Genomic DNA, 25,231 nt, shown 5'->3' with positions numbered 1-25,231 from the left:
CATAGTTACAGCAAGGCAACGTTTCGGAGTCTTGCAGGCAGGGGCGGACTGACCATTTGGAAACTCGGGCCCGGGGTCAGTAGGGGGCCCCATGAGATGCCCCTGGTACCTTTTTCATAGGCTTTTTTGAGTTTGGGCAAGGACACAGGGGCCCCATGATCCCCTATTGCCCGGGGGCCCCATGAGTTGTCAGTCCACCCCTGCTCGCAGGACCCCTTCATCAGGCATGCGACAAATTGTGATAGAAACTGGAGAACTATTTAGGAAAACCATCCACCAATCAGAGTGAAGTGAAATGAGCTTGGCGCCGCCCCATGATGTCATGTTCCCTCCAAAAATGCATTCAAATCAATGTAAACAGAAACATTACAAACTGCGAAAATAAATAAAACAATCAGATGTAATAAAGTGTCAGCTGAAAGCAGTGCTGGTTTCTGGAAACAATGACCAGCAGCATATATGTCCCTGACAGAAGATAAAGACTATTGCCTAGAGATGTGGGGGGGTTGTCTCCAATTGCCAAGTGAGCTGCAATGGGGACACATCTACAGTGGTCCTATTAGTGCAGCCGCCGACAGTTTCATAGCGACGCATGTCATCTGCATGCACCATGAGAGTTTACTACTCACGCATGCGCTTAAAGACATTCCTGCGGCAGTCGCCATCATCATTGAAACCCATAATGTCGGCGCCGGTAAGGACAAGGCGGAGGCAGGTCGCCGGCGTCATAGAAACACATGGCGCCGACGCCACACAAGCCAATGGGTGGGCAGAGTTGCAGAGATGAGCTGTGAAGAAAAAAGAAGAACAGAAAGGAAACAGATTGAGGGCTAGTTCACACCACATGCGTTTCAGTTACTATTCATCTGCATCCAAAGATAAAGTAGTATACTGTTCATGGTTGTCAATGTCATAGTTCACATCAGTGCTCGCAGTTCCAGTGCGCTCCAGCTGCAGATAAAAGCAGAACACGCCACATCTCACTCGTACAGAGCTGCACTGGAATGCGGAAAAACGCATCAAAACGCACCGGAGCGCACCAAAAATGTACAATAGCACACATGTCCCCATCTAAATTGAAAAAAGAGAGGGGAAAAAAACGGACTACAATGCATAAAAAATGCTTTGGAATGCATAAAAAACGCACCAGATGTGCCAAAAACCGTGTCAAAATGCACAGGCAAAAATACATCCGGAACGCATCTCAACTACGTCTTCATAGTGCGAACCAGCCCTGAGAATTATGATAATCAGTCCATGAATGGAGCTGGGGAGAAGTGAAAGAAAAGGGAGTGATAAAAATGGAAAAGAGGCTAGAAACGGAAAAAAAGGAATGTGTAGGGGTGGCACAGCTCACCAGCTTGCAGAGAGAAAGAGAGAGACCACTGTGAATAGTGCAAATGTGAAAAATCTAAACCAAAAGTTATATACAAAACTTTATACTTCAATCATGAGGAATCATCATAACCAAAGTTCATCTGCAATCCAAAAAGCACGAATATGATATGTTAATACTAAGTCCCCTTGGTTGTGTTGTATCGAGGTTATGGCCACAAAAACTCTCCAATTAGCTGCAGCCAGTTTGTGTGTAGCAAAAATTCCAAAGAAACACTGACCCAGCCCATATGGAAGAAAAATATATTTGAAATATATTAAAAAATATTCTTCCCAAATATATTGACATATATTTGAAATGCTACAATTTTGGCCATATTCAATATATTTAAAAATATATATAAACACTGTATGTTGAAATGCATTTTTATTCCAAAATATATGAAAAATATTTTTAAAAATACATTTCAAATATACTGTATGTCTTTAAAAATACAAATCTACATTTTTGGAATACCTTTACAAATATATGTCAAAATATATGTTAAAAGAAATCTGAAGAATATATTTAAAAAATATATATTTTTAAAAATATATATTTTTTAAATATATTCTTCAGATTTTTTTTAACATATAAAAAAGTAATTTTAACATATATTTTTACATATACAGTATTTGTAAATGCATCCCAAAAATGTAGATTTGTATTCTTAACCCCTTCCCGCCGATGCCTCCCGGCCCTTTAAGAGATTCAGATGCCGGGAGGCGGGGCGGTTGGGGCGTGGCTTAGGAATCATGTGACCGCCGTGATGACGCCTCACGGCGGTCACATGATCGGGAAAGGTCCCGTTCGAAAGAGCGGAACGGGACCTTTCCGTGAGTAGCACACATGTGTGCTGGGAGCGCGCAGGGCGCGCGCTCTCAGCACATATGTATTTAGTTACATGGACGCAAATGTGCGGCCGCTCGGCGTCTAGGCCCAGATGCCGGGAGGCCGCACATTTGTGTGCGGCCGGCGCAAAGGGGTTAAAGACATACAGTATATTTGAAATGTAATTTTAGAAGTTTTTTCATATATTTTGTAATAAAAACACATTTCACATGTACATGTTCACATGTACACATGTGTGTGTATATATATATATATATATATATATATATATATATATATATTGAATATGGTCAAATTTGTAGCATTTCAAATATATGTCAATATATTTGGGAAGAATATTTCTAAAATATATTTCAAATATATTTTGCTTCCATGTGGGTGTGTGCACAGGGTTGCTTGTGGTCGGTCAGTATCTCTCATATGAGGAAATATTATTTTTGTACTGTACAGAGTACAAATGTGACAACTGCCACTGATCGTGGCACCTGTTCACACACAGGGGTGGATTTACTAAAACTGGAGAGTGCAAAATCTGGTGCAGCTGTGCATGGTGGCCAATCAGCTTCTAATGCAGGCCATAGACAGGGAGAAAAACGGCCGATTTTTCTTTTAAAAAACGAAAAATCGGTCGTTCAAGCGGCCGACGTTACCACCAATGGTAAAAAAAATCGGCCGATTTTCATCCCGTCTACCGCCGGCAAAAAGTGTCCCTGCAGAGAGCTCCGCTATTTCTTTGACAGTTCCTTGACATTTACAGAGGTTGCAACAATGTATCTATTTGTATCCATTTAGGATACAGATGTTTTTATTCGGAAACAAATAGATACAATGTTGCAACCTCTGTAAATTTCAAGGAACTGTCAAAGAAATAGCGGAGCTCTCTGCAGGGACACTTTTTGCCGGACTGGAATTCCTCTTATTTTTCATCCTTCTTCTTCTTCTCCTTCTTCATCATCATCCTCTTCTTCTTCTTCTTCATCATCATTCTCTTCTTCTTCTTCCTCTTCTTCATCATCATCATCCTCTTCTTCTTCTACTTCTTCATCATCATCATCCTCTTCTTCTTCTTCTTTTTCTTCATCATCATCATCATCATCCTCTTCTTCTTCATCATCATCCTCCTCTTCTTCTTCTTCTTCTACTACTTCTTCTTCATCATCATCCTCTTCTTCTTCTTCTTCTTCATCATCATCATCATCCTCTTCTTCATCATCATCATCCTCTTCTTCTTCATCATCATCATCCTCTTCTTCTTCTTCCTCTTCTTCTACTTCTTCATCATCATCATCATCCTCTTCTTCTTCTTCATCATCATCCTCTTCTTCTTCTTCTTCTTCATCATCCTCTTCTTCTTCTTCATCATCATCCTCTTCTTCTTTTTCTTCATCATCATCCTCTTCTTCTTCTTCTTCTTCTTCTTCTTCATCATCATCCTCTTCTTCTTCTTCATCATCATCCTCTTCATCATCATCATCCTCTTCTTCTTCTTCTTCATCATCCTCCTCCTCTTCTTCTTCATCATCATCTTCATCCTCTTCTTCTTCCTCTTCTTCTTTTTCTTCTTTTTGTCTTCCTCTTGCAGTTCACTGCTCATGCGCAGATTTTTTATCGGTAAAAAAATCGGCCGATTTGCCCATTATTGCCGCGAAAATCGGCCGATCGGCAAAATCGGCCGATTTTTTTCCCAACTTTACCGATAAAAAAAAACGGCCAAAATACCGAAAAACGGCCGAACAAATAGCCCACTAACGATCCGAAAATCGGCCGATTTTATTTTTGGCCGAAAAATCGGTCGATTTTCGACCCATCTATGGCCTGCATAACCTCAGCTTGCTCAGTTAAGCTTTGGCAATAAAACCTGGAAGCTGATTGGTTTCTCTGCACAGCTGTACTGGATTTTGCACTCTCCAGTTTTTGTAAATCAACCTCACAGTGTATGCAAGCATCTGCAAAAATCTACTGCCTCTGGCTGCATCTAAACTGCTGTGTGAACGTAGCCTTAAGCTGGCCATACATTATAAAATGTTCTTATTCATTTTTCTTTAGATTTACCTTCAACTATATAGTGAAAAGGCCTGGCTGATTGCATACAAATAAAAAGTGTTTAGGTATGACCTCATAGTATATGGTTTTGGTAAATCTAAAGTAAAGTTGTACAAGAAAATTGTAGAATGTGTGGCCAGCCTTAGTCTTTCTGTATGTGAGTGGCAACAAGCAGGGGCGGACTGACAACTCATGGGGCTCCCGGGCAATTGGGGATCATGGGGCCCCTGTGTCCTTGCCCATACTCAAAACATACCCAAAAAAGCCTATAAAAGGTACCAGAGGCATTTTATGGGGCCCCCTACTGACCCCGGGCCCTCGAGCAGTGCTCGAGTGCTCGAATGGTCAGTCTGCCCCTGGCACCAAGGAGCCTGCAGTGAATGTTCATTCATCTCCAGATTACTGACAAAAGGAACTCGGGTGAAGCAGGGTAGAACAGAAATTGCTGATTGAAAAAGTGAAGTACTGAGCATTATTAGGTTAAAAGTCCACTTCAGAGGAGTCTCTTTTGAGACAGATATGAAGCCTGCCATTGGCAAACGTTGCCACAATTAATCTCCAAAGTTTACAAGAAATAGCTGGATAAAAAGTTTACATAAACGTCCAGATGGCTGTCCCCTGAGGGAGGTCTACCACCTTACAGTGCTCGTGTGCGCCTTCTTGCACACGTGAGCACACTCTGTGATTACTGTGTTCATTAGACACAGCAGTTTATAAAACAAGGGTACAGAGCCAATTAAATGACATATGTAAGCATGACTAGTGCACCAGAGATCAGTTCATCCAGATCCCCCTACCTATAACTCTTACTTAAATAAAAACATGACACCGATTTGGAGTAAAATGGCCAACGCGGCCTTTTATTAACCACACGTTGTAAACACCAAACCATTCCTTATAACAGAAAAACATACCGATTTGTTGTTGGTCTTCGAAGGCACCATCCAAAAATTATCTGAAATGCACCTGCGGACCCCATATACTACCAGGCCTCCAGCCGCAACCAACCAGCTCGGAGACAACCTTACCGTCCGCAGTGCAGCACCACCACCTTCCAGTTAAACCTTGGTTAACTGGAATGTTCCCCGGGCACACCATACCACCGATGGGTCCCACACCATTTTCTGTACCTTCAAGATAATACCCGCCTCCAAAGACCAACAAACCACCACAATACGCTGGGTAAGCCCTTACCCATGCGTGCCCCACCACAAACGGACTGCTCTCTGCACACCATCCTGTAAACCCAGAGACCACAAATCCGTCCCAACCGCATTGAGATGTACCCCATCATTCCGCAGATACCGCCAGGTATCTACCTCCAACTCCAAATGCCGGACCACCAACCCCCCACTACGAATGAAGAAGCGCCCCACCTCCTTGTTGACCTTTATCCGCGCTTTATTGAGCCGCTCCACAGACCGCGCCAAACGCCAAGAGGCGCGGGCTACCATGTCCGACCATACCAACACCATCTCTGGATAATCCCTCCGCAATAGCAGAAAGTCCATCTTTACATCCCTCGCCAACTCCCGCATGGACCGGACTCCCAAATCATTACCCCCCGCATGCAATACCAGAACATCCGGCGGCCTATCCAGGCTAGCAAAATGCCGAACTTCAGGCACCACACGACCCCACAACATCCCCGGCACACCTATCCATCGCACACAAGCCTCTTGTCTAGTCAACCCCAACTGCCAGCCATTAGGCCTTACATCCGCCCGCCTGGCCCCCCAAAAAACGTATGAGTGCCCCAGGATCCACACCAGGCGCACCGCTCCATCTGAAATAAAAGAACAATAACTACCACCAGAACAAAACGGCACAGAGACAGGACAAACTCCCCCCAACCCAGGGACAACAACCCGGGATCCACCCTTAATCACCCAACAGATGCGGACAAATGTACAAGCGAAACCTCTGGGAATCCCATCTACCAATACGTTTTACCGCCGCATCCGACAAACCCCACCGGGCGGCCTCAGTAGCTGCCCCAATCCGAAACGAGTGAGAAGCATACAAAGATGCATCCAAACCCACAACCGTCAAACATTGTCGAAAAACCGACACAAATTGAAAACGAGTTAACGGGGACCCATCTTCATGCATGAAAAAAGACCCCCCGCCCCACCGGACGATGGGACAAAAATTCACGAACTGCCCGCACCGGGCACACCAATGATGTTGGAAGGGCAAAAAACCGCACCCGCGCACCACGACCCAATTGGTCCGTCTTGGACCGACGGACGAACACCTCCACCCATTCACTAGAGACCATGACATCATCCCCCAACAACCCCCCAAGAACGGATTTGGATGGACTGACAAGCTCCCCAATACGCAATGCCCCAAAGAAGGCCACCGCAAAGGCTGCCCGAAATAAGCACACCTCAAAGTCCGAAAAACAAACAAAGCGCAGATGCTCAAACAACGATCCTAACAACTCGAAGGACACCGGACGACGAGAATCCTTACTGCGACAAGCCCTACGGTAACCTCGAAGAGCCTGTCGTACCCAAAAATCTTTTGTGAAGTCCCGACACCCTTGAAACTTAAAGAGGAAGGCCAAACCAGCCAACCGCCGATCCACTGCAGCAGCCGACACCCCCCGTTCTAAGTTCCTTGCCAAATAATACAACACAGCCACCCCTACCTCCGGCCCCCACGGATCAATATCGACCTGTTCTAACAAGTCCCGCCACTCCCGCCAGACCTTCGAGTATGCAGACCATGTCACCTCACTCACCGACCTCCGGATCCAACCTGCAACGACCCCAAGGCAATCTCCCACAGCCAGTCGGGACAAGGAACCCCAAGTTGCTCCGCCGGCAGCGCCAACTCTTGGAATTTGTCCCACTGAAAATGAGACAAAGCGTCAGCCAAGGTGTTATCAACCCCAGGGAGATCCACAGCATGGAGAAAAACGTTCAGCTGCAGGCAACGCAACACTAAATGGCGAAGCAAGCCAACCACTGGTTGCGAGGAAGCCGAGACCCGGTTGATGACGTGAACCACCCCCAAGTTATCGCAATGAAAACGAACCTTCTGATTCCTAAAATTTTCTCCCCAGACCTCAACCGCCAATACCACCGGAAAAAGTTCCAACAGCACCAGGCTACGAAGGAAACCCGCCGTGACCCAAGAAGGAGGCCACGGAGCCGCACTCCCCCGCCCCCTAAAAAAGGCCCCATATCCCCCGGAAGCCGCCGCATCTGTGAACAATTCCAAGTCAAAATTACTGACTGGTCCAGACATCCACAGCGCCCGTCCATTAAAGTCATCCAAAAAAGTATGCCAAATCCGCAAGTCCTCCTGATGCTCCCTAGTTAAACGAATAAAATGCAAAGGGGAAGTAATTCCTGCCGTCGCCGCCGCCAGCCGTCGGCAAAATACCTGACCCATCGGCAGGATGCAACAAGCACAATTCAGTTTACCCAGCAACGACTGTAAGGCCCGTAGCTGAATTTTCCACTTGCCCAGCACCCCACGAATTTCCCCTTGTAGGGCCAACAGCTTGTCCCTTGGCAGCCGGCACTCCATGGCGTCCGAGTCCAAAACGATGCCCAGAAAAGTCATCACCGAAGCCGGGCCCTCTGTCTTGTCCAAAGCCAATGGAATCCCAAAACGTTCAGCAACGTGCTGCAACGTGGCCAGCAAAACCGCGCATACCCTGGAAGCGGGCGGACCCACGCAAAGAAAATCATCCAAATAGTGGATGACCGAATTTATCCCGGAGACATCCCGCACCACCCACTCCAAGAACGAACTGAACCGCTCAAACAATGCGCAAGAAATCGAACACCCCATGGGAAGGCACTTATCAACGTAAAACGAGCCCTGCCAATGGCACCCCAGAAAACGAAAACTATCCGGATGTACCGGCAACAATCGAAATGCGGACTCAATATCCGATTTCGCCATAAGCGAACCTCGCCCATAATGACGAACCCAAAAAACGGCCGCATCAAACGATGTGTAAGACACGAACAGGACTGTGGATCGATGGCGTCATTCACTGACCCCCCTTTGGAGAAAGACAGGTGGTGAATCAACCTGAACGAATTCGGCTCCTTCTTGGGCACCACCCCCAAGGGGGAAACCACCAGATCTGAAAATGGAGCGCAAGAGAACGGCCCGCCCATGCGTCCCAACCCCACTTCCTTACTCAACTTTGCCGAAACCACCTCAGCATGCTGCACCGCTGACCGACCGTAAGTTACGAGCTAAAGGGGGGATCGAAGTCAAACTACACGGGATACGAAAACCCTCCGAAAACCCAGCCAACAGCAGCCCAGCGGCTGCTCGATCCGGATATCTATTTAGGAAAGGCCGCATCCTTTCCACTTTCACCGGAGTCGTCCCTCTTACTCGCATGCTCTCCGGGCAGGCCTCTACCCCGCTTGAAACAGCGCGACAAAGGATGGGAGCCGCCGCAACCTGAACACTCATGTTTAAAATGGCAGGACCCCCTGAAACGACATGTGCCCTCTTGGAACTGCCAACAGAAACCCCTACGCTTTGAGGCTGATTGTCCCGGGGAGAATGAACCACCTACCCCGCCCTTAAAAAATGGACCAGGAGCCCTCACGGGAGTCATGAGGCGCATCCAAAGGCCAATGTCCTTATGGTCCCAACGCAATGAAGGGCGAACAGCCCGCCGCTGCCGAAACTGCTCGTCGTATCAAAGCCATGCGGTCCCACCGTAAACCCTGTGAGCCTCGCTAATGGCATCCAGGTAACAAAAGAGAGCTGAGCAATGCTCAGGAGTCTTCTCCCCAATGACACTGGCCATGATCGCAAATGCCTGCATCCAATTTGCAAATGTACGCGGGATAAAACGAAAACGCCGCTTCTCAACTTCCTCTCGCCTACCCTCGTCAACCCGCGACCCATCTAACGGAAAATGCTCCAAAGGCAAGAGCGTGAAAATCTCCACATACTCCCCTCTCCAAATCCGCTCTCGAACCTCCGACGGTAAGTGCGCACCCAAAGGGCCCTCGAAACATACGTACACCTTGCACTTGGCCGAGTCCGCTAAGCCTACCGTCCTGGAGACCCCAGCACCCCCATCTAAAACCCCGGAAACCAGAGCACCTGTTTCCGCCGTAACCACCCCTGGCGCAGAACCAGGAGGAGGAGAAACCCCCGAACTCCGCACGTCCCCTCCCTCCTGCTCCAGGACCCCGAACCCTTCCCCACCCGGCGGCGGAAGCCACGCCGAAGCAGGCCCAGGGCCCCTACCTTCACCCCGCTCAAATCGCCGCAACAAATCCCTCAAACCGGACATCAAATCACCGAGACCCCCCCTAAAACCTGACTCGGGAACGCCTACATCCCTCTCCGCCGGGGCCGTGCCCCCGCCTCCCCCCAACAGGTCCCGAAGTACAGAAGAAAAGAAAACAGGGAACTCACCAGGCTGCCCAGGAGATGTCCCATCAGCCGCGCGTCCCAACTCCATCGACGCAGAGCGGCCAGCTGTCGCCCCCGCATCGGGTTCCGACAGCTCTCCCTCCGATCTTTCGTCCTCTTCCTGACGGCTGCATGGCCTCCCCGTCCCAGGAGCCACGGGTCCCTCCGGGCCGTGCCGCTGCTGACTCCGCCTCCTGGCACCAGCCACGCCCCTCAACGTCCCTGGTCTCCGTCCCGTCACACACTCCGCAGCACTCTGCCTAGTGCTGCCCTTCTGCTTGTGCCTCTTCAGAGCCGCCGCTCCATGCTGCACAGGAGACTGGCCGACTGCTGCAGGGGACAGCCCGGCAGCTGCAGCGCACCTTCTCCCACGTTGGGCTCCCTCCCTGACATGCACCTTGTCAGTGGAGGAGCCGTTACCGTCCTGTCTCTGTTGACGTGCGGGCGGGGGGGAGGGGCTTCCTCCGTACGAAACCCCGCCCACCGAGCTCCGCCGAAGCTGAGGATTCCTCCCGGCTCCCCCACGAGCAGAGGCCAGAGAGTGCCTTGCCTGCGGGGCCGGAGGGTCCCGAGCGGGGCTCCTGATGGGGCGCTGAGCTCTGGGGGAGGGCGAGTCCGGGCTGAAGCGCTCCGGAGGCCTTGACCTCCGAGCACGTGGGCGCTCCCGCCCCCTTTCTTCCGACGATAAAGCCGGGTCCTGCAATAAGGCAGAGACCCTGCTCTGCAGCCAGTCCATCCCATGTGAGGCTGCCGCCTCCCGCAGCTGGGCCACCAGGTCCTCCATACCTCTGAAACTGCCCTCACTAACGGCCCACACTGAACGGCTGGTTTGCAAGCTGTATATCACACAAGCTCACTCACCAACGTCCAGCTCCGACTGACTGCCCCCCACCCAGGACACCCCACTCAAAGGTGCCAAAGAGACCACCCACGTTCTCCCTCTACCAACCAGCTCCCACCTATATATTTTCAAACCCCCTGGCACTGACTTAACCCTTTCTAGTCTTCCTTCCCACTCTAGGCCTAGTCAAGCCTGCCCTGCGCTACTTCTTTCCTTCTTTTACGCTACGGGCATTACTAAAGCTGCATTTTGCAGCCAGGGCTGTTTGCTCTCACACACTGATTGGTTGTAAGAGGAAATAGTGTTTCCAAGCCTGATTGGTAGAATCGTTTTTACAGTATAAGCAGACCAGTCATAAGGGGAGAGTTACTAAAATTGGAGCACTCAGAATCTGGTGCAGCTGTGCATGGTAGCCAACCAGCTTCCAACTTCAGCTTGTTCATTTAAGCTTTGACAATAAAAGCTGGAAGTTGATTGGTTTCTATGCAGAGCTGCAACAGATTTTGCACTCTCCAGTTTTAATAAATCTCAGCCATTGTGTCGTTAGTTACTAGCAACACAGGTATACAGTGTCGGCAAACCAGTTTAGCTAGCCACAGTGTCCCTGATCGCCGCCAAAGCAGTACAGTGTCACTAGACCAGTGCAGCTAGCCAAAGTGTCCCTGATAGCTGTCACAGTTGTAAAGTAATACCAGAGAAGTGCAGGTGGCCACATTGTCCCTGATCACTAGTCACACTAGTACAGTGCCACTAGACTAATGCAGCCAGCCGCAGTGTAATTGTCAAATTATAACAGTGCCGATAACTGATAAATGGCCTGGAAAGGAGGGGGGTTTAACATGCTGCTTTTCAAGTGGTTAAAGTGGAACTACACTGCACATGAGCACTGCAAACCAAAAACACTATTTAATTCAATTTTAATATTCAAAGCAAACTCACCCATCTATCCATGTCTTTGTGCTTTATTTTGATTAGAAATCACTTTGAAACCCTACCCTAGCATTTCTGGTCATGACCATCTTGAGTAAGGGCAGGTGATTCATGTAGCATTTACTTCCTGCAATCCATCTGCCCTTAGTCCAGGCATGCAGGCAGGAGGGTGTACTTAGCTGAGAAAACCCATCCTCCCCTCCTGAAGACTTCTGGGATATATTACATCATTTGCCTAGGCACAGAAACCAGGAAGTAACTGAAGAAATGTAAAAAAAGGTTTAAAACAAGTACAATTAAGACAGATGAACAGATCAGATGCAAAACAGAGTTGTTCACACAGAACCTATTGACCAGACACAGTCTGAATGTTCAGAAGTCTCTGAACTGCAGTAACAATGAAGGCTAAAACATGACTCTACCTCTATCTTATGCACCCCACCTCAAATCTCCAGGTCAAGGATTCACAGGTAAACATGAATGTAACCTCTTTCTTATCATTTTGAGTCTGAGACTGGGTTTCAGATACTTGCAATAATCTCACAGAAACAAGCACGTGGGGTTCAGAAAACAGTGTAAAAAAGTAAAAAAGTTGGACCAGATGTGGAAAATGTCTGCGGAGCTAGGTTTCCATGGCTCTCTTTAAAAGCAAACAGTAGGGGATTTGCCACGGGCAAGAAGTTAGCTGATGTGGAGTCCAAAGCTACCAAAATAGAAGGTCTTGGATGCTGGAGTTCTTCAAAGAATTCTGACACATGTTGCACACAATGATCAGGAGCAGTTGCCAAAAGAACTTTTGTTCCAGGGTGTTGGTTTGTTGGTGAGAGGTAGCGCCTCATGCCAGCATGTTAATTGACACCCAGTCAACAGCTGGAAAGTGAGTTTTAAACTTTTCCCAACATAATGGGGTTCTCAGATTTGGGTTTCACCATGAAGGATACAGATTCCTCATGACAAGCACCAATATGCATAGTTATAGGCTAAAAAATAATACACTGGGTCCATAGATTACTAAACCATTGCTTGGAGAAACTGAGTGATATCTTTATGGAAATTATAGAAATCTGATTTTCAGCTACCACTTAGTACAGTAGTACTAAGGGTTCACTTTGGCAGATATAAGTACCTCCAGAGTGCCCCCTTAGTACTTCCATAGTGTCCAATTAGTATTTCCAGAGTGCCCCCCATAGTACTAAGGGGCAGTATAGGGGCAATCTGGAGGATGTAAAGGGGAACTCTGAAGGCATACGTTAGTGCCCCCTTTTATCCTCTTGCAATGTGCCTTTGCCCCCTTAAATCCCCTGAAACATTGCACTTTCTTTTTGTGATGTGATCTTTTTGCAATAAAAACCTCCTTGGACCATATTGGAGATCCATGGTGTGCTGGCGAATATGTACGTTTTCCTAAAATGTTTCCAGTCCCAGCTGGCAGTCACTACAGCATCCGCCATTGATGAGCTGTATTTCCAGGAATGTGTGCGATGGGAATATAGATAAGACTGTATACATACATTTCTGGTATCAAACCCCCTCGATTAATGTTACTTCCAATTAAAGTGATAGTCCATTATCACTTCTCCACCATTTCACATCCCATTAATAACTTGTACTGAGGTCTAAAATTTATGGCATTAAAGGGAAATTCTACCTATATAATTTTTAAAAACTTCCTCTTATCTATCTAACACATGTATTTATTGTAGTTCCTATTCAAATGTGTCATGCAACTCTAATTGATTATTTAGTATAAGGGGTTAGTAGTTAAAGTCTGGTTACTATTTTATGGTCTGCTGTGGGGATTATACCCCATGTCTCTCCCCCTCCCCTCTTCCCCCTTTCTCAGGTCCCCACTACTCCCTTTTTCTCCTCCCTCCTGCTTGCTTTGCAGATCCTGAAATGAATTGCTCTATTCAGCTGCTTTCTCAATTTTGGATAAAATGTTAAGAGACATGTTTTTTTTGGAGCTGGACAATGTACTGTATGAGTTATTTTCTGCTTTCACAATTTCAACTTTGCATATGCTGTTTCTAACTTTATTGCCCCTATATTTTGCAGTGACATTCCTAAAACCAATAAAAGAGTTGAAAATAAAAGAACAAAAATTTTATCCCCTGGGAGATTGTTTAGCCAGAGCACAATATTATAAGCTCTGCAAAATACAGTATATGCATACAATCTTTCAAATCATTTGCAAAGGTAGAAGCTTCATACATAAGTGGTGCATAATTAGTAGTGTTTAGAGGAGTCCTCCTCTTAGATGCATCTCCAAAGATGTAAGAATCACTGGTAATAGTCCATGGCAGAACACCAGTATATGGACTCAACAAAATGGAATAAGGTAAGTATTTTTCTCTTTCACATGCCCCATAGACTAAGTGTTTAATCATTTTTCTACAGGTTGTGGGGGTAGGGGCAGATGTCTTTTTTTTTTGTAAACTCACCTTTAAACCTAGCCCTAGCTGTAGTGCACCTGTCTACCCTTCTCTTTTTTCCTTTTGTAATTTGGTGATTTGGGAACCCATTTTGTTTCCTGATTCCCGAACATGATTACCTTAGACTCCTTATTGTCTCTCACAGAAAGGCAAATTGTCAGTACAAAGAAGCACACCAATGAGTTTCATATCAGAAGTCTAAGTGTGGTAAAACATACACTACAGAAATAAGGGCATGAGTCATAAACAGGCTTTTATTAACCTAAACCTGTACCACTTTATATCTTCCAGAGTGCTTCCTCATACTTCCAATCAATGCAGCATTAAGGGTTCTCAGTTGTCATGTAACACGCACATGCTTTTAAGGGTGGAAGGAGAAAACACAGTAAGCTCTCCCCCCTGCATCCTCAGTGGCCTTGTGCTGATTACACAGGCAAAGCCTAAGACCAAAAGGCTAGGGATGAATAAAGGGGGTTCCCGCCCTCTGATTCTGCTAGTAGACAATGCACATATAGGCTCACAGGCTTCAGTATACATTCAGGAACACATCAAGCATTACTACTGCCCTGTTAACATTTTGATCCCAAGCACAAATTCTGCTAATGAAAAGAGCAGACAAGGAAAAGCTGGCAATAGACTACACCAGTGGTGTTCCATCAAGGCCAGCAAGGCCTTCTCTGCTGGCCTAAATACTGCCTAAACCAGAGGTGGAAAACCTGCAGCCTTTTAGCTGTTGTGGAACTACATGTGCCATGAGGTATTGCAAGACTGGCAGACTGCAACAGCTGGAGGGCCATGTTTTGCTCTCCCCTGGCCTAAACTATCAGAATCACATACATACGTTTTAATATATTTTTTCCATGAATGTGTCATTCTCAGTAGTCTATTTCTTCATTTCATAGCTTTTCTCTTGGTTTCACTGCTTCCAGTAGTGTTAGAGCTTTTATCCAATCATATTTCAGCCATGATTACCAACATGTGTTGCCAGGGTCAAAGAAATCTTCCTTGAGGCCTTCAGAATCAACAGTGCAGGCACCTGTAGCTTACAGCTTACGTAACAGTGAAACTATAGCTTTAACCGATCAGATTTTGAGTTGGGGCCACTGGGACCATCTAGACACACCTGGTTGACTAAAAATCCCTGCAAGTACAGATAAATACACAGATGTAAAATACCTTTAGGGCTAATTTCTAGCTCTTGCCAAATGCCCCTATAGCATTTGACAGGCATTTGGAAAGCATTTTTAACGCTCCTCAAAAGCTTCCCAAACACCCAATGCTCGTTTTTGAGGCGTTTGATAGGCGTTTGCCAAGCATTAAAAGTGCACAATAAACACCTATAATGAAGTTTAATGGTATTAACGCTCCGCAAACGCCTTGACTTGAGTGGGAGGCTTCAACTCCTCCTGACTTGTGATTCGTCAATTTTGCTGCGACGCTAACGCTTTAATGTGAACAGCATTATGTGCTGCCATGTGTAGAATTTTCATAGGCATTTGAGCAGCGTTAAAAATGCTTCCCAAACACTTGTCTAATGCCTGCTAACAAAACTAGTGTGAACTTAGCCCTACCCTGGCTGTTGGTTACTACCAGTAAATAGACATACACCTGTTTAATTGTAAATACGCTTAATCTATTGATAAATAGCAAATTGAACATAAATGGGAATACAGCTGATTGGTTGTAAAACAGTATGCTAGACAGAGTAATAACTATGTTAAAGTGGCAAAAAACAGATTTTATACTCCTAACTAGAATCAGAAGCGTATGTTAGTAAATCAGCAATAAACAATATTAGTGAATGTTAAATGCAATATAAATGATGATAACACTACACCAGGATAGAATGCACTCTAAAGGATTGGTAGGGATGCAGCATTTCCGAAGAGGTACTGTACCTGCTTAACTAAAAAACAAACAGGCTTCAGGGCAGCAACTGTTAGGGGAAATCTGTAGTCTTGACTCTTCAGCCTGTTAAACTTTGGGGACCACGTTAAGGCAGTCAAATAAGACCTGCAGGCAGTATTGAAACTATGAAGTAGCCGTAAGGTAGTTCCTAAAGGCTCAGTCACTAACGGTGGTAGCATTTAGTGGTCACAAGTCCTTCTCACCAGACCCAGGGACACAGCAGCAGTGGTCTCTTCGTTGGGGTATCCGCTCCCTCTGGGTTACCCATGATGATGCTTGTAGGTAGCTTTGTCCCTCCATACTCAGGTCCCGTTCTATGCCCTCTGGCTGTCCCTCACATGGCTGTTGGCTCAGCAGACACAGGATCTTTCTCTGTTAGGTGGTGTTCCTTGACATAGTCCTGTCTCATCAATCTGAGGGGAATTCACATCTGACACAGGCTCTTTCCCTGTTAGGTGGAGTTCCTTGACATGGTCCTGTCACATCATTCTGCTGTCACACTCTGAGAAGAATCCTCTTTCAGAAGACACAGGATCTTTCTCTGCTAGGTGGTGTTCCTTGACATGGACCTGTCTCATCAATCTGAAGGGAATTCACATCTGACACAGGCTCTTTCCCTGTTAGGTGGAGTTCCTTGACATGGTCCTGTCACATCATTCTGCTGTCACACTCTGAGAAGAATCCTCTTTCAGAAGACACAGGATCTTTCTCTGCTAGGTGGTGTTCCTTGACATGGTCCTGTCTCATCAATCTGAGGGGAATTCACATCTGACACAGGTTCTTTCCCTGTTAGGTGGAGTTCCTTGACATGGTCCTGTCACATCATTCTGCTGTCACACTCTGAAAAGAATCCTCTTTCCGGAAACATCTAGTTCTCTCCTCCTTACTGCTGATTGGTTTATTGCTGTTGCTAGGAGAGAGGGGGAAGAGAGTCCACACACAGTCCTCAGTGGTTAAACTTTGGACTACTCACAGGAAGAGGGGGAGCTCAAAAACCCAGCCACACCTAGAAAAGAAAAGAAATGCAGCCATCACATCTAAGAATTGGAAAGCTGAAATATAATTAATGTGTACTTTTGGGTTTAATATAGCTGGTAAGTCATTTTTCTGACATACAAGTAATCTAGACTTTTTCCATAATGAATTTTTAAGTTTACAGCCAATAATTGCTGGATTAGTTCAGGTGGGACTCTGAAGGCCCATGTGTGAAATACATGGCCTGCCACTAGATTATACAGAGTTCAAATTGTAAACTAAGTGGACTTTCTGGATTTAACACATTTTCTGGATAGGCTTAGCACTTTACCGATTGATTTCACTGGTTGCCAAAGCTATTCTAAATTTTTGTTAACAGTCTTCCTGATATGGATCAATACAGAACAACAGAATGACTAAAATAATTAAATTTTTCCAAAGAAGATTCTGTTCCAGCCTCCTTTCGATGCTGACCACATACACAAAGGTCTTGACATTTAGTCCCATGATCTCCACTGAAGGCGAATGTCAACCAAGCTGATCTCTAAATTTCCCTATCATCAGAATTACGGGACCAGGTCCCTAACCTTTCACACATGTATCTAACACTGAAAGGCACCTAAAGCAACATTCCTGTATACTTATTATGTGACCATATATCAGAATAGATCAAGAGTGCCCAGTTTCATAGGGCCCACATGTGGTGGGCCACGTATACATCAACGTTTTCTTCTTTTTTTTTTTAAATTTCCAATTATACCATTTTGAGTGATGGCTTAAATTGTGTGTTAAACCTGGGAAGAAAGATGCATATGACAAGGACAACCTCCTTCCAGGCAGCTCCATTCTAGGGGGGGCTCTCTACTCACATGCATACTTCTGCTGTATCACCTTCTCATTCCAACTACAAACATGGCCAGGCAAGGCTTTTAGGGAAGTAGAGTCCAACTCGACGCAGAGTCTGCAATAAATAATTACCCTTCATTGGTGTCAGGGGCAGCAAAAATAACCCTCAGCCTTGGTATCAGTGGCAGCAACAATTAACCACCACTGGTGACAGTGTCAGCGATAACAAAATCCTTTTTAATTGGAATCAGCAATATTAACACCCACCTCCCTTGTTGGTTTCAGTGAAAGTGACAGCAATGATAAATCCCCCTTCTCTGGTGCCAGTGGCAGCAATAATAACCCTCAGCATTGGTATCACTGGCAGTAACAATAAACAAAAAATCCCCCTCCATTGGTGTCAGTGTCAGCTAGAATAACTACCCCCCACCCCTTCCTTGGTGTCAATAGCAGTGACTGCATTAATACGCTCCCCGTTGTCAGTGGCAGCAATGACAACCACTCCTTTATTTTTGTCAGTGCCAGCAATAATAACCCCCATTCATTGGTGTCAGTATTAAATCCCCCCCTTCATTGGTGTTAATGGAAGTAAAAATAAACTGCATTTCTTTGGTTTTCTGTAGCTACTTATCTGATTGTATGCTCATTTGCTCCCATGCAGCTTCCTTCCTCTCTGATGATTTCAGGCCCAAACTACTGTGCATTATGTTTGTTAGGCAGGAAATCACTCTGCCCAGCAGGCAATGCTTGCGTCATTTTAGTGCTGGGTGCTGAAACACAGTAGCCTATATTTCTAATGCAGGCCATATATTATATTAATCTCTGCCCAAAAGTCTGTTTTAATGTAACCCCCACCGTCCATGTAAAGAAATGCTTTCCTTTTCTTTTTTAAATCACCTCTAAGCTTCACGAGGTCTTCCTCTTTGCCTTGTGACATCATCACAGGGGCTGTGGTAGGCTTCAGTCCACCAGAGCCGGAATCTAAGAGCGCACCCTCTGTCACTTCCTCGAGACAAAAAACTCCCTTCTTGGATTGTATATATTGGTTACTAATAAGCAAAAAGAAACAAAAAAAAGCTTTGCAAATAGTGAAAAAGTGGAAAAATAGCTGCTGGCAAGACAATCAGGTCAATTGTATACAAATATTATAAATAAATTACCGCGCTCAAATATCACTCAGAATCTGTCACAACCATATAAGTAATAATATAAATGATTCCAAATGTAGAAATGAATAGTCCCAGTGTTATGAACCATATAGTAGATCACCACGTATCTTGGCTAAATTTAGCACTTCCGCCTGGCAGTACTAGGGTCATTGGTTCAAATCCCAACCACGGCACCACCTGCCTGGAGTTTGCATCTTCTCCCTGTGCCTATGTGGGTTTCCTCCCACACTCCAAAGAAATGCTGGTAGGTTAATTGGCTCCTGTCTAAATTTGCCCTAGTATGTGTATGTATGAATGTGAGTTAGGGACCTTAGATTGTACACCCCTTGAGGGTTAGGGACTGATGTGAATGTACAATATATATGTAAAGTGCTGCACAATTGATGGTGCTATATAAGTACCTGAAATAAATAAAATATAATTAGTGCTCCACCATCAGAAAATGGTAGAACTCTTACCTGAACATGTGGACCCTTATAGAAAAGTCACAAACACATGAGAATATATTCACCGAATCCCTCAGAATTGGAAAATGTTATATCATGGTGCTGGATGGAAGTATCACCTTCAATTCCTCCCCTTTCTTAATCACATGATAATACCTCTCAGTATGGCCATGCAAAAAAAGACAAAAGGACGACCATCGCATAAACCATGTTTATTATCATAAAGTATTGCACTCTCATTCAGGTGGGCAAATCAGCGCTGTGTACAGAGTACAGCTCCATGCCCCAGACGACGTCATATGTGATGAAACGCGTCGGATGGAGCTTGTACGTCTGACGACTACAAGCTGTTCTCTAACACCAGGAAGTGTACCTGTTCCTGGGAAAGGAGAATACTCTGTACACAGCGCTGATTTGCCCACCTGAATGTGAGTGCAATACTTTATGATTATTATTATTATACAGGATTTATATGGTGCCAACAGTTTGCTCAGCGCTTTACAATATAAAGGGAGACAATACAGCAACAATACAGTTCAATACAAGAGGGTTAGGAGGGCCCTGATTCTTACAATCTAACAAACGTTTTTTATGGTTTTATGCAATGGTCGTCCTTTTGTCTTTCTTTGCATGGCCATACTGAGAGGTACTATCATGGGATTAAGAATGGGGAGGAATTGAAGGTGATACTTCCATCCAGCACCATGATATAACATCTTCCAATTCTGAGGGATTCGGTGAATATATTCTCATGCGTTTGTGACTGTTTTATAAGGGTCCACATGTTCTGGTAAGAATCCTACCATTTTCTGGTGGTGGAGCACTAATTATATTGAAGACACATGGTGATCTACTGTATAGTTCATAACACTGGGACTATTAATTTTTACATTTGGACTCATTTATGTTATTACTTATATGGTTGTGACAGATTCTGAGTTGTGACATTTGAGCGCGGCAATTTATTTATAACATACTGGTTACTGAATGTAAGACAGTTATCAGCAGTATCAATGCCGATAATGCTCCTTCTTAGCATACACAGCCCTGTGCAGCTTCTGGAGGGTGACAACATTGCAGTGAATACACTGCAGGCTCTGAAGCATTGTCACCCTTCTGAAGGAAGACCCCAGGGCTGTGTATATTATGAGTGAATTCTAGTGGATAGGGTATACTGGTTGGGTTTAGGTTTAGATGGCTTATTAAAATACTCCGATACCCTAATGAGAGAATCTTCTTCCCATGGCCATGACATGATTCTCATTATGCAGTAGCGTCACATAGCCCTTGCTGTTTTCATTTTATATTTATGTAGATAATGCAGCAAAACAGATATGATACTATTGGTTGACATTAAGCCAAACTGAATATGTCATAGCTGCACAGCTATATATGTGGGCACCCTAGGACCTGAAGAACGTTTTTAACACACCAATGTTTTATTATGATTGAATTTACAAAATCTCTCAAAACTGATTAATCAGTTTTAGGTGGACCTATCTTTTAACTAGGTAATTTCCATTTGTCCATTTGTAGGAGTTTGAATACTGTTTGTTTGATCTTCCTGCCTGACCTAGTCATCGAATCATTGCATTGACGGTACAGTTTGCACATATTGATTTTTTTTCAGCTTTTGTTTTCATGTTCACAGCACTGTGAACTCCCATAGTCATTTTCTTTTCATAATGACTTATATAACATTGTGCGTGTTCTAATTCACAGAAAAATTAACCCCCTTTTTAAATTGCCTGGAGATATGTAGCATGCAGTCGAGACCTCTCTGTGTATCGTCATCCAACTTTTAATACACCCACGATATTTCAGTAAATAATTGACCATTATTTGCTTGCTTTATTCCTACCAAAACCTAATGATTTCATTGAAAAATTCCAACATATTCTTGTTCCCGTGTGCGTTTCCAAGGCAACTCCTGTTGCTAAGGGAGGGTTCTCACACTGCTTGTAGCTGTATGAATTGTTTCCTTGAAAAGTCAGGTAGTCTTGCCGTTTTTGCGTATGTTTCTGCTTTAGAAACCCCTACTGTGCCGGAACAGCTAACAGTAAATAGACTTACAATTGCTTGCTAATGACGTCGCCTCAAAAAGAGGAAAAAAATTAAATAAAATCAGTGATTTCTCTTTTTATTACTTATACATGTTTTAAGATGCAAAAAAAGTAAGCAAGGCTATCTGTGTGCTTATACCATTTAGAAAAAGCAATACCATTTTAATTTGGCACTTTAAACTCTAAAAGATCACATCATCTAAGACTTGCCTTTCTGCTGTTTGCATTGATTTAAACATGTCAACGTTTACTTGTTTATTTAAATGTCTGTTTAATCATTTATATAGCACGTTATGTTTTCAAAAAATGATATTAAGAAGAAATTAAGTTATATTCAGCAAATACTCTATGTTATTATCCCTGTGCTTTTATTTAGGCCTTTACGTATATACATTTCAGGGGTTTTAACTGCCACTTCTGCAACTGTATTGTTCTTTATTATGGAGTTTCTCAGGAGACAAATAGATATTTTTAACTGCAAGTTGTATGTTAGCAAAGCAGTAAGAACTGACGTATTTCATGTTTTTGCAGTTTTCCATCAGTGTAATGACTTACACCGTACTGATAATCAATTTCTGCACACGCAAAAACCTGTGCTGACAATCAAAAGGGTTTATTATTCGAAGTATGCGGAACTGATGAAAGCTTTAATTCAATTGGGTTCATATGTTACTGTACACCATTTAATGTATTGTGTATTTTACAAAATGCACACCATTTCTTTTCCATTACCCCATAAAATGTTATATACCACACACTTTCTAAAATAGCAGTTGTCTTTTATTTTTAGCAAGGGGTTAAATCCCCAGGATATATACTGTCCAATCTATTACCCAAGAGACCATCCTGCAGGGTTCTGACGCTCAATATGTCAATTTAATGTGCTGGAATAGGCATATTAGACAGAATGAGCACATTCATGAATGGAGCAGGTATACTAAAACATACACTGGAGATAAGGATTTTTTTTATCAGACACGCAGCATTTTTTTTTTCTTTTTCTCTTCAATATCTTTTTCTGTCTCCTGCTGCAAAAGATGCATTTGTTTGTCTGTTGCCTCCTTAATTAGGTTAGATTTTGCTGTATAAAGAATGCTGCCTGTGATCAAAATGGACTCTTCCACTATTTAGCAAGCCTTTGTTGAATGAGTCATGCAGGCTGTCTCTCATTGGATGGAACGGTTAGCACCCAAGGGATTGCCAAGCAGAGGCTGCATGGCCCTGCTTCATTCACAGAATTATTGATATGCGAGCCAGCCCTTTCATTCACACAAATAGAGTTTCATTCACATTTTGCGATTTTCCTTTATAGCTAATGAAGAGAGGCTTTTGGGAATTTTAGGTGTTCCGTTGTATTAGCTAACAGCTGAAACTATCTATGATGTGAGTATTCGTTGTTGCTATGCTAACAGACAGAATGGGTAAGATGAAGGCTGTGAGAATACTGCAGCGGGCTGTGTCGTGTGCTTAATGAAAGGCTATTCTGCACTGGGAGCTCGAGCTTCCATTAAACATCTCCGCTATCCGTCACTCCCGGGAGCAGAGGTGCTGACTTTTTTTTAACGTGTCACAAATTAGACTAATTAAATATCTTTCTTTGAAAATGTATTTTTTTTGCTTTTGTACTTTCTGAGCTGCAGTTTCAGAATAATAGGGGGGAGGGGGGCACTTTGGTCTTTAATGTAATGTGCTGCAGTGGGAGACTTGACAGATCACTTATTTTACATGTCTATTGTTTAGCATCACCTGTGGCCTGGTAAATCTCTTGGGGAATTTCGATCCCACCAGATTAGGAACAAAGGATTCTCTAGCTTTTAAACTACCTTGAGTGTTAACCATTAACTGACATGAATACACGTTTCTTGTTCAGATGTAACATTTTAATACATACTTACATAAGAAATCTTCAACACAGCTTTACAGTATATTGCCAGATTTTCTACTGTGGTCTATATAAAGTAATATTTTATAGAAACAGATGCCGATGTATAAACTAGCATTATTTAGAAGGAAAAATGAAACTTTTGTGAAAGTGCATCTTGAAAATGTAGACTGATGTTACGTAAATATTAATTTTAATGAATAGTGACTTTTTAATTTGTTTTATTTTAATGAATTTGAATGAATAGTGACTTTTTAATTTGTTTTATTTTAATGAATTTGAATGAATAGTGACTTTTTAATTTGTTTTATTTTTTTCTCTTTCTCAATCAAGAAAGAGAAAAAAATAAATAGATAATCATCAATATTATCTATTTATTTTATTTCAGGTACTTATATAGTGCCGTCAATTTACGCAGCGCTTAAATACATTGACGTCTGTTATGATTTGCACAGATAATTTTTGGCCTAATAGAAGAAAGCATATTTTACTTGTTACCGAATAGGGTTATTAAAGGTGTACATCAGTTTGGGGGTAGAGGGGGCAAACTGACATAACTTGAAGAAATGATCTGTTTGCGAAGTTAGGGGAAGGAAATTTGAGAATTGATTGGTTCTATAGTGCTGTAAGTGGGTGGATGTTTTTTGTGCTACAGGAAGTGATTTGCAGTGCTCACTGAGCCTTTTGTTGAAAAGGGTCTCCTCATTTGTGTGAGTCATGCTTTTGCTGTGAGCGAGTTGGCAGCTCTAACCAGAAGTGGAATGTCATATAGAACTGTCTTGGGGAAATTCAATCCTTTATGCTCTTTGGTATTTTTCACAATTTTGCTACCTATCTGTATTTTTTCTTTTGCAATAGGTTTTACAGGTACCGTCATGGACCTCTGGCAATGTTAGCAAAGGTGGTTCTTAGACTGGCATCAGCTTTGCCACAGCATATGAAAGAAACTAGGTAGAAGGGCATGCTTCAACGTACCAAGTACAACCGCTTCAAGAATGAATCTGTGACACCGGTCGATGATCTCTTGAGCAACCTGTCCATGAACAGTAAAGTCTCCACGGTCGCCGGTACTCCAGCTACAATTTCCTGCCCGGTTGCGAGCGCAGATTTACCGAAGGACCAAGAAGATGGATCCACCTCTCTTTGTACGTTTATTCACAAAGTGTCTCACTTAAAACTGTCCAGCACAGGCAGCCTGTTGGGTATCAAAAACCTATCCTCTGCAGTAAAGGAGCTTGCTGGATCCAAGTTACAGGGTAGCTCTCCTGCTCTAAGTACAGCAGCAGGAGCCTCAGACAACACATGTAACCTTGTCTCTACCCCTCCGTGTTCTCAGCAGGACGTGAGCAAGATGAGCACAGGGAAAAAAACACGCTCAGAAGAAATGCATCTGGGAGGTGAAGATTGGAATCAAAGTAGCAGCTTTGTCAATAAGCCTTCTCGAGGATGGCTGCACTCGAATGAGAAGATCCAGGGACCTGGAGTGACGTACATTGTGAAGGTTGGTCTGCTTGTACCCATCTCTGTATGTGCATTTTTTTTCTCTATTTACACATCAACAGTTTGGTATGTTTTTAATAATAACCAGCACCTTAATCTATAGAACAGGGTTTCTAATGGTTCTCTTGGGTTGGGATATAATAGATTGCCTGTTAACTGCTTTATTTTCATATTATCTGGCCCTGTGATTTTGTGATCATAGGTGTTCTTATATTTTGAATGTACATGTTAAAACAGCCCAAAGCACTTGCACCTAACCATCATATCTATGCATACTGAATATGGAAACTCGGTACTGATTCACTGTTTATTAGTTCATGCTGATATTGGGAGATTGGGAATCTCTTTTTCAGCGATTAGAGGTAATCACAATAAAAGCATTCTTTGGGTTATCTGTGTGTTTCCATGATAATAAACCGTGTAAATCTATCTACGTCAGTGCTTCATTTGAAACCTGTTGTAAGGAAGCAAGATTAAAGGGACCTTGTACTGTGTTATAATGAACTCTTGTAAATAAAACAATTCTAGGCGTATATTACTGACACATGCAGTGAGAT

At 43.9% G+C, this 25,231-nt stretch overlaps 1 protein-coding gene and 1 long non-coding RNA gene across 4 annotated transcripts in view; one reads left to right on the top strand and one right to left on the bottom strand.

Annotated features, from left to right (window-relative positions):
* Positions 1 to 15,496: 15,496 nt before the first annotated feature.
* LOC149436058 (uncharacterized) lies at positions 15,497 to 24,669 on the bottom strand. Its single transcript, XR_016308345.1, has 3 exons — positions 24,150 to 24,669; positions 18,512 to 18,663; positions 15,497 to 16,799 (listed from the first exon to the last, which is right to left on the bottom strand). It is a non-coding gene; the product is annotated as an uncharacterized LOC149436058 (long non-coding RNA).
* Positions 22,467 to 25,231, top strand: part of SHC3 (SHC adaptor protein 3) — a 113,583-nt gene continuing 110,818 nt past the window's right edge. The window contains exons 1-2 of one of the 3 annotated variants that reach the window (XM_089662166.1): positions 22,467 to 22,675; positions 24,033 to 24,675. In XM_089662166.1, the coding sequence (XP_089518292.1) occupies positions 24,136 to 24,675 (540 nt within the window). In that variant the 5' untranslated portion in view covers positions 22,467 to 22,675; positions 24,033 to 24,135. Of the gene's footprint in view, positions 22,676 to 24,032; positions 24,700 to 25,231 lie in introns of those variants that run through there. The other 2 variants (XM_089662165.1, XM_089662167.1) reach the window with 2 other exon arrangements.

The sequence above is a fragment of the Staurois parvus genome, unplaced genomic scaffold, assembly GCF_062004578.1.
Source record: "Staurois parvus isolate SC_StPar_1 unplaced genomic scaffold, SC_StPar_1.0 ptg001432l, whole genome shotgun sequence".
NCBI lineage: Eukaryota > Metazoa > Chordata > Amphibia > Anura > Ranidae > Staurois > Staurois parvus.
The sequence above is the reverse complement of the archived record's forward strand: the minus strand, read 5'-3'. Positions and strand labels throughout refer to the sequence as shown.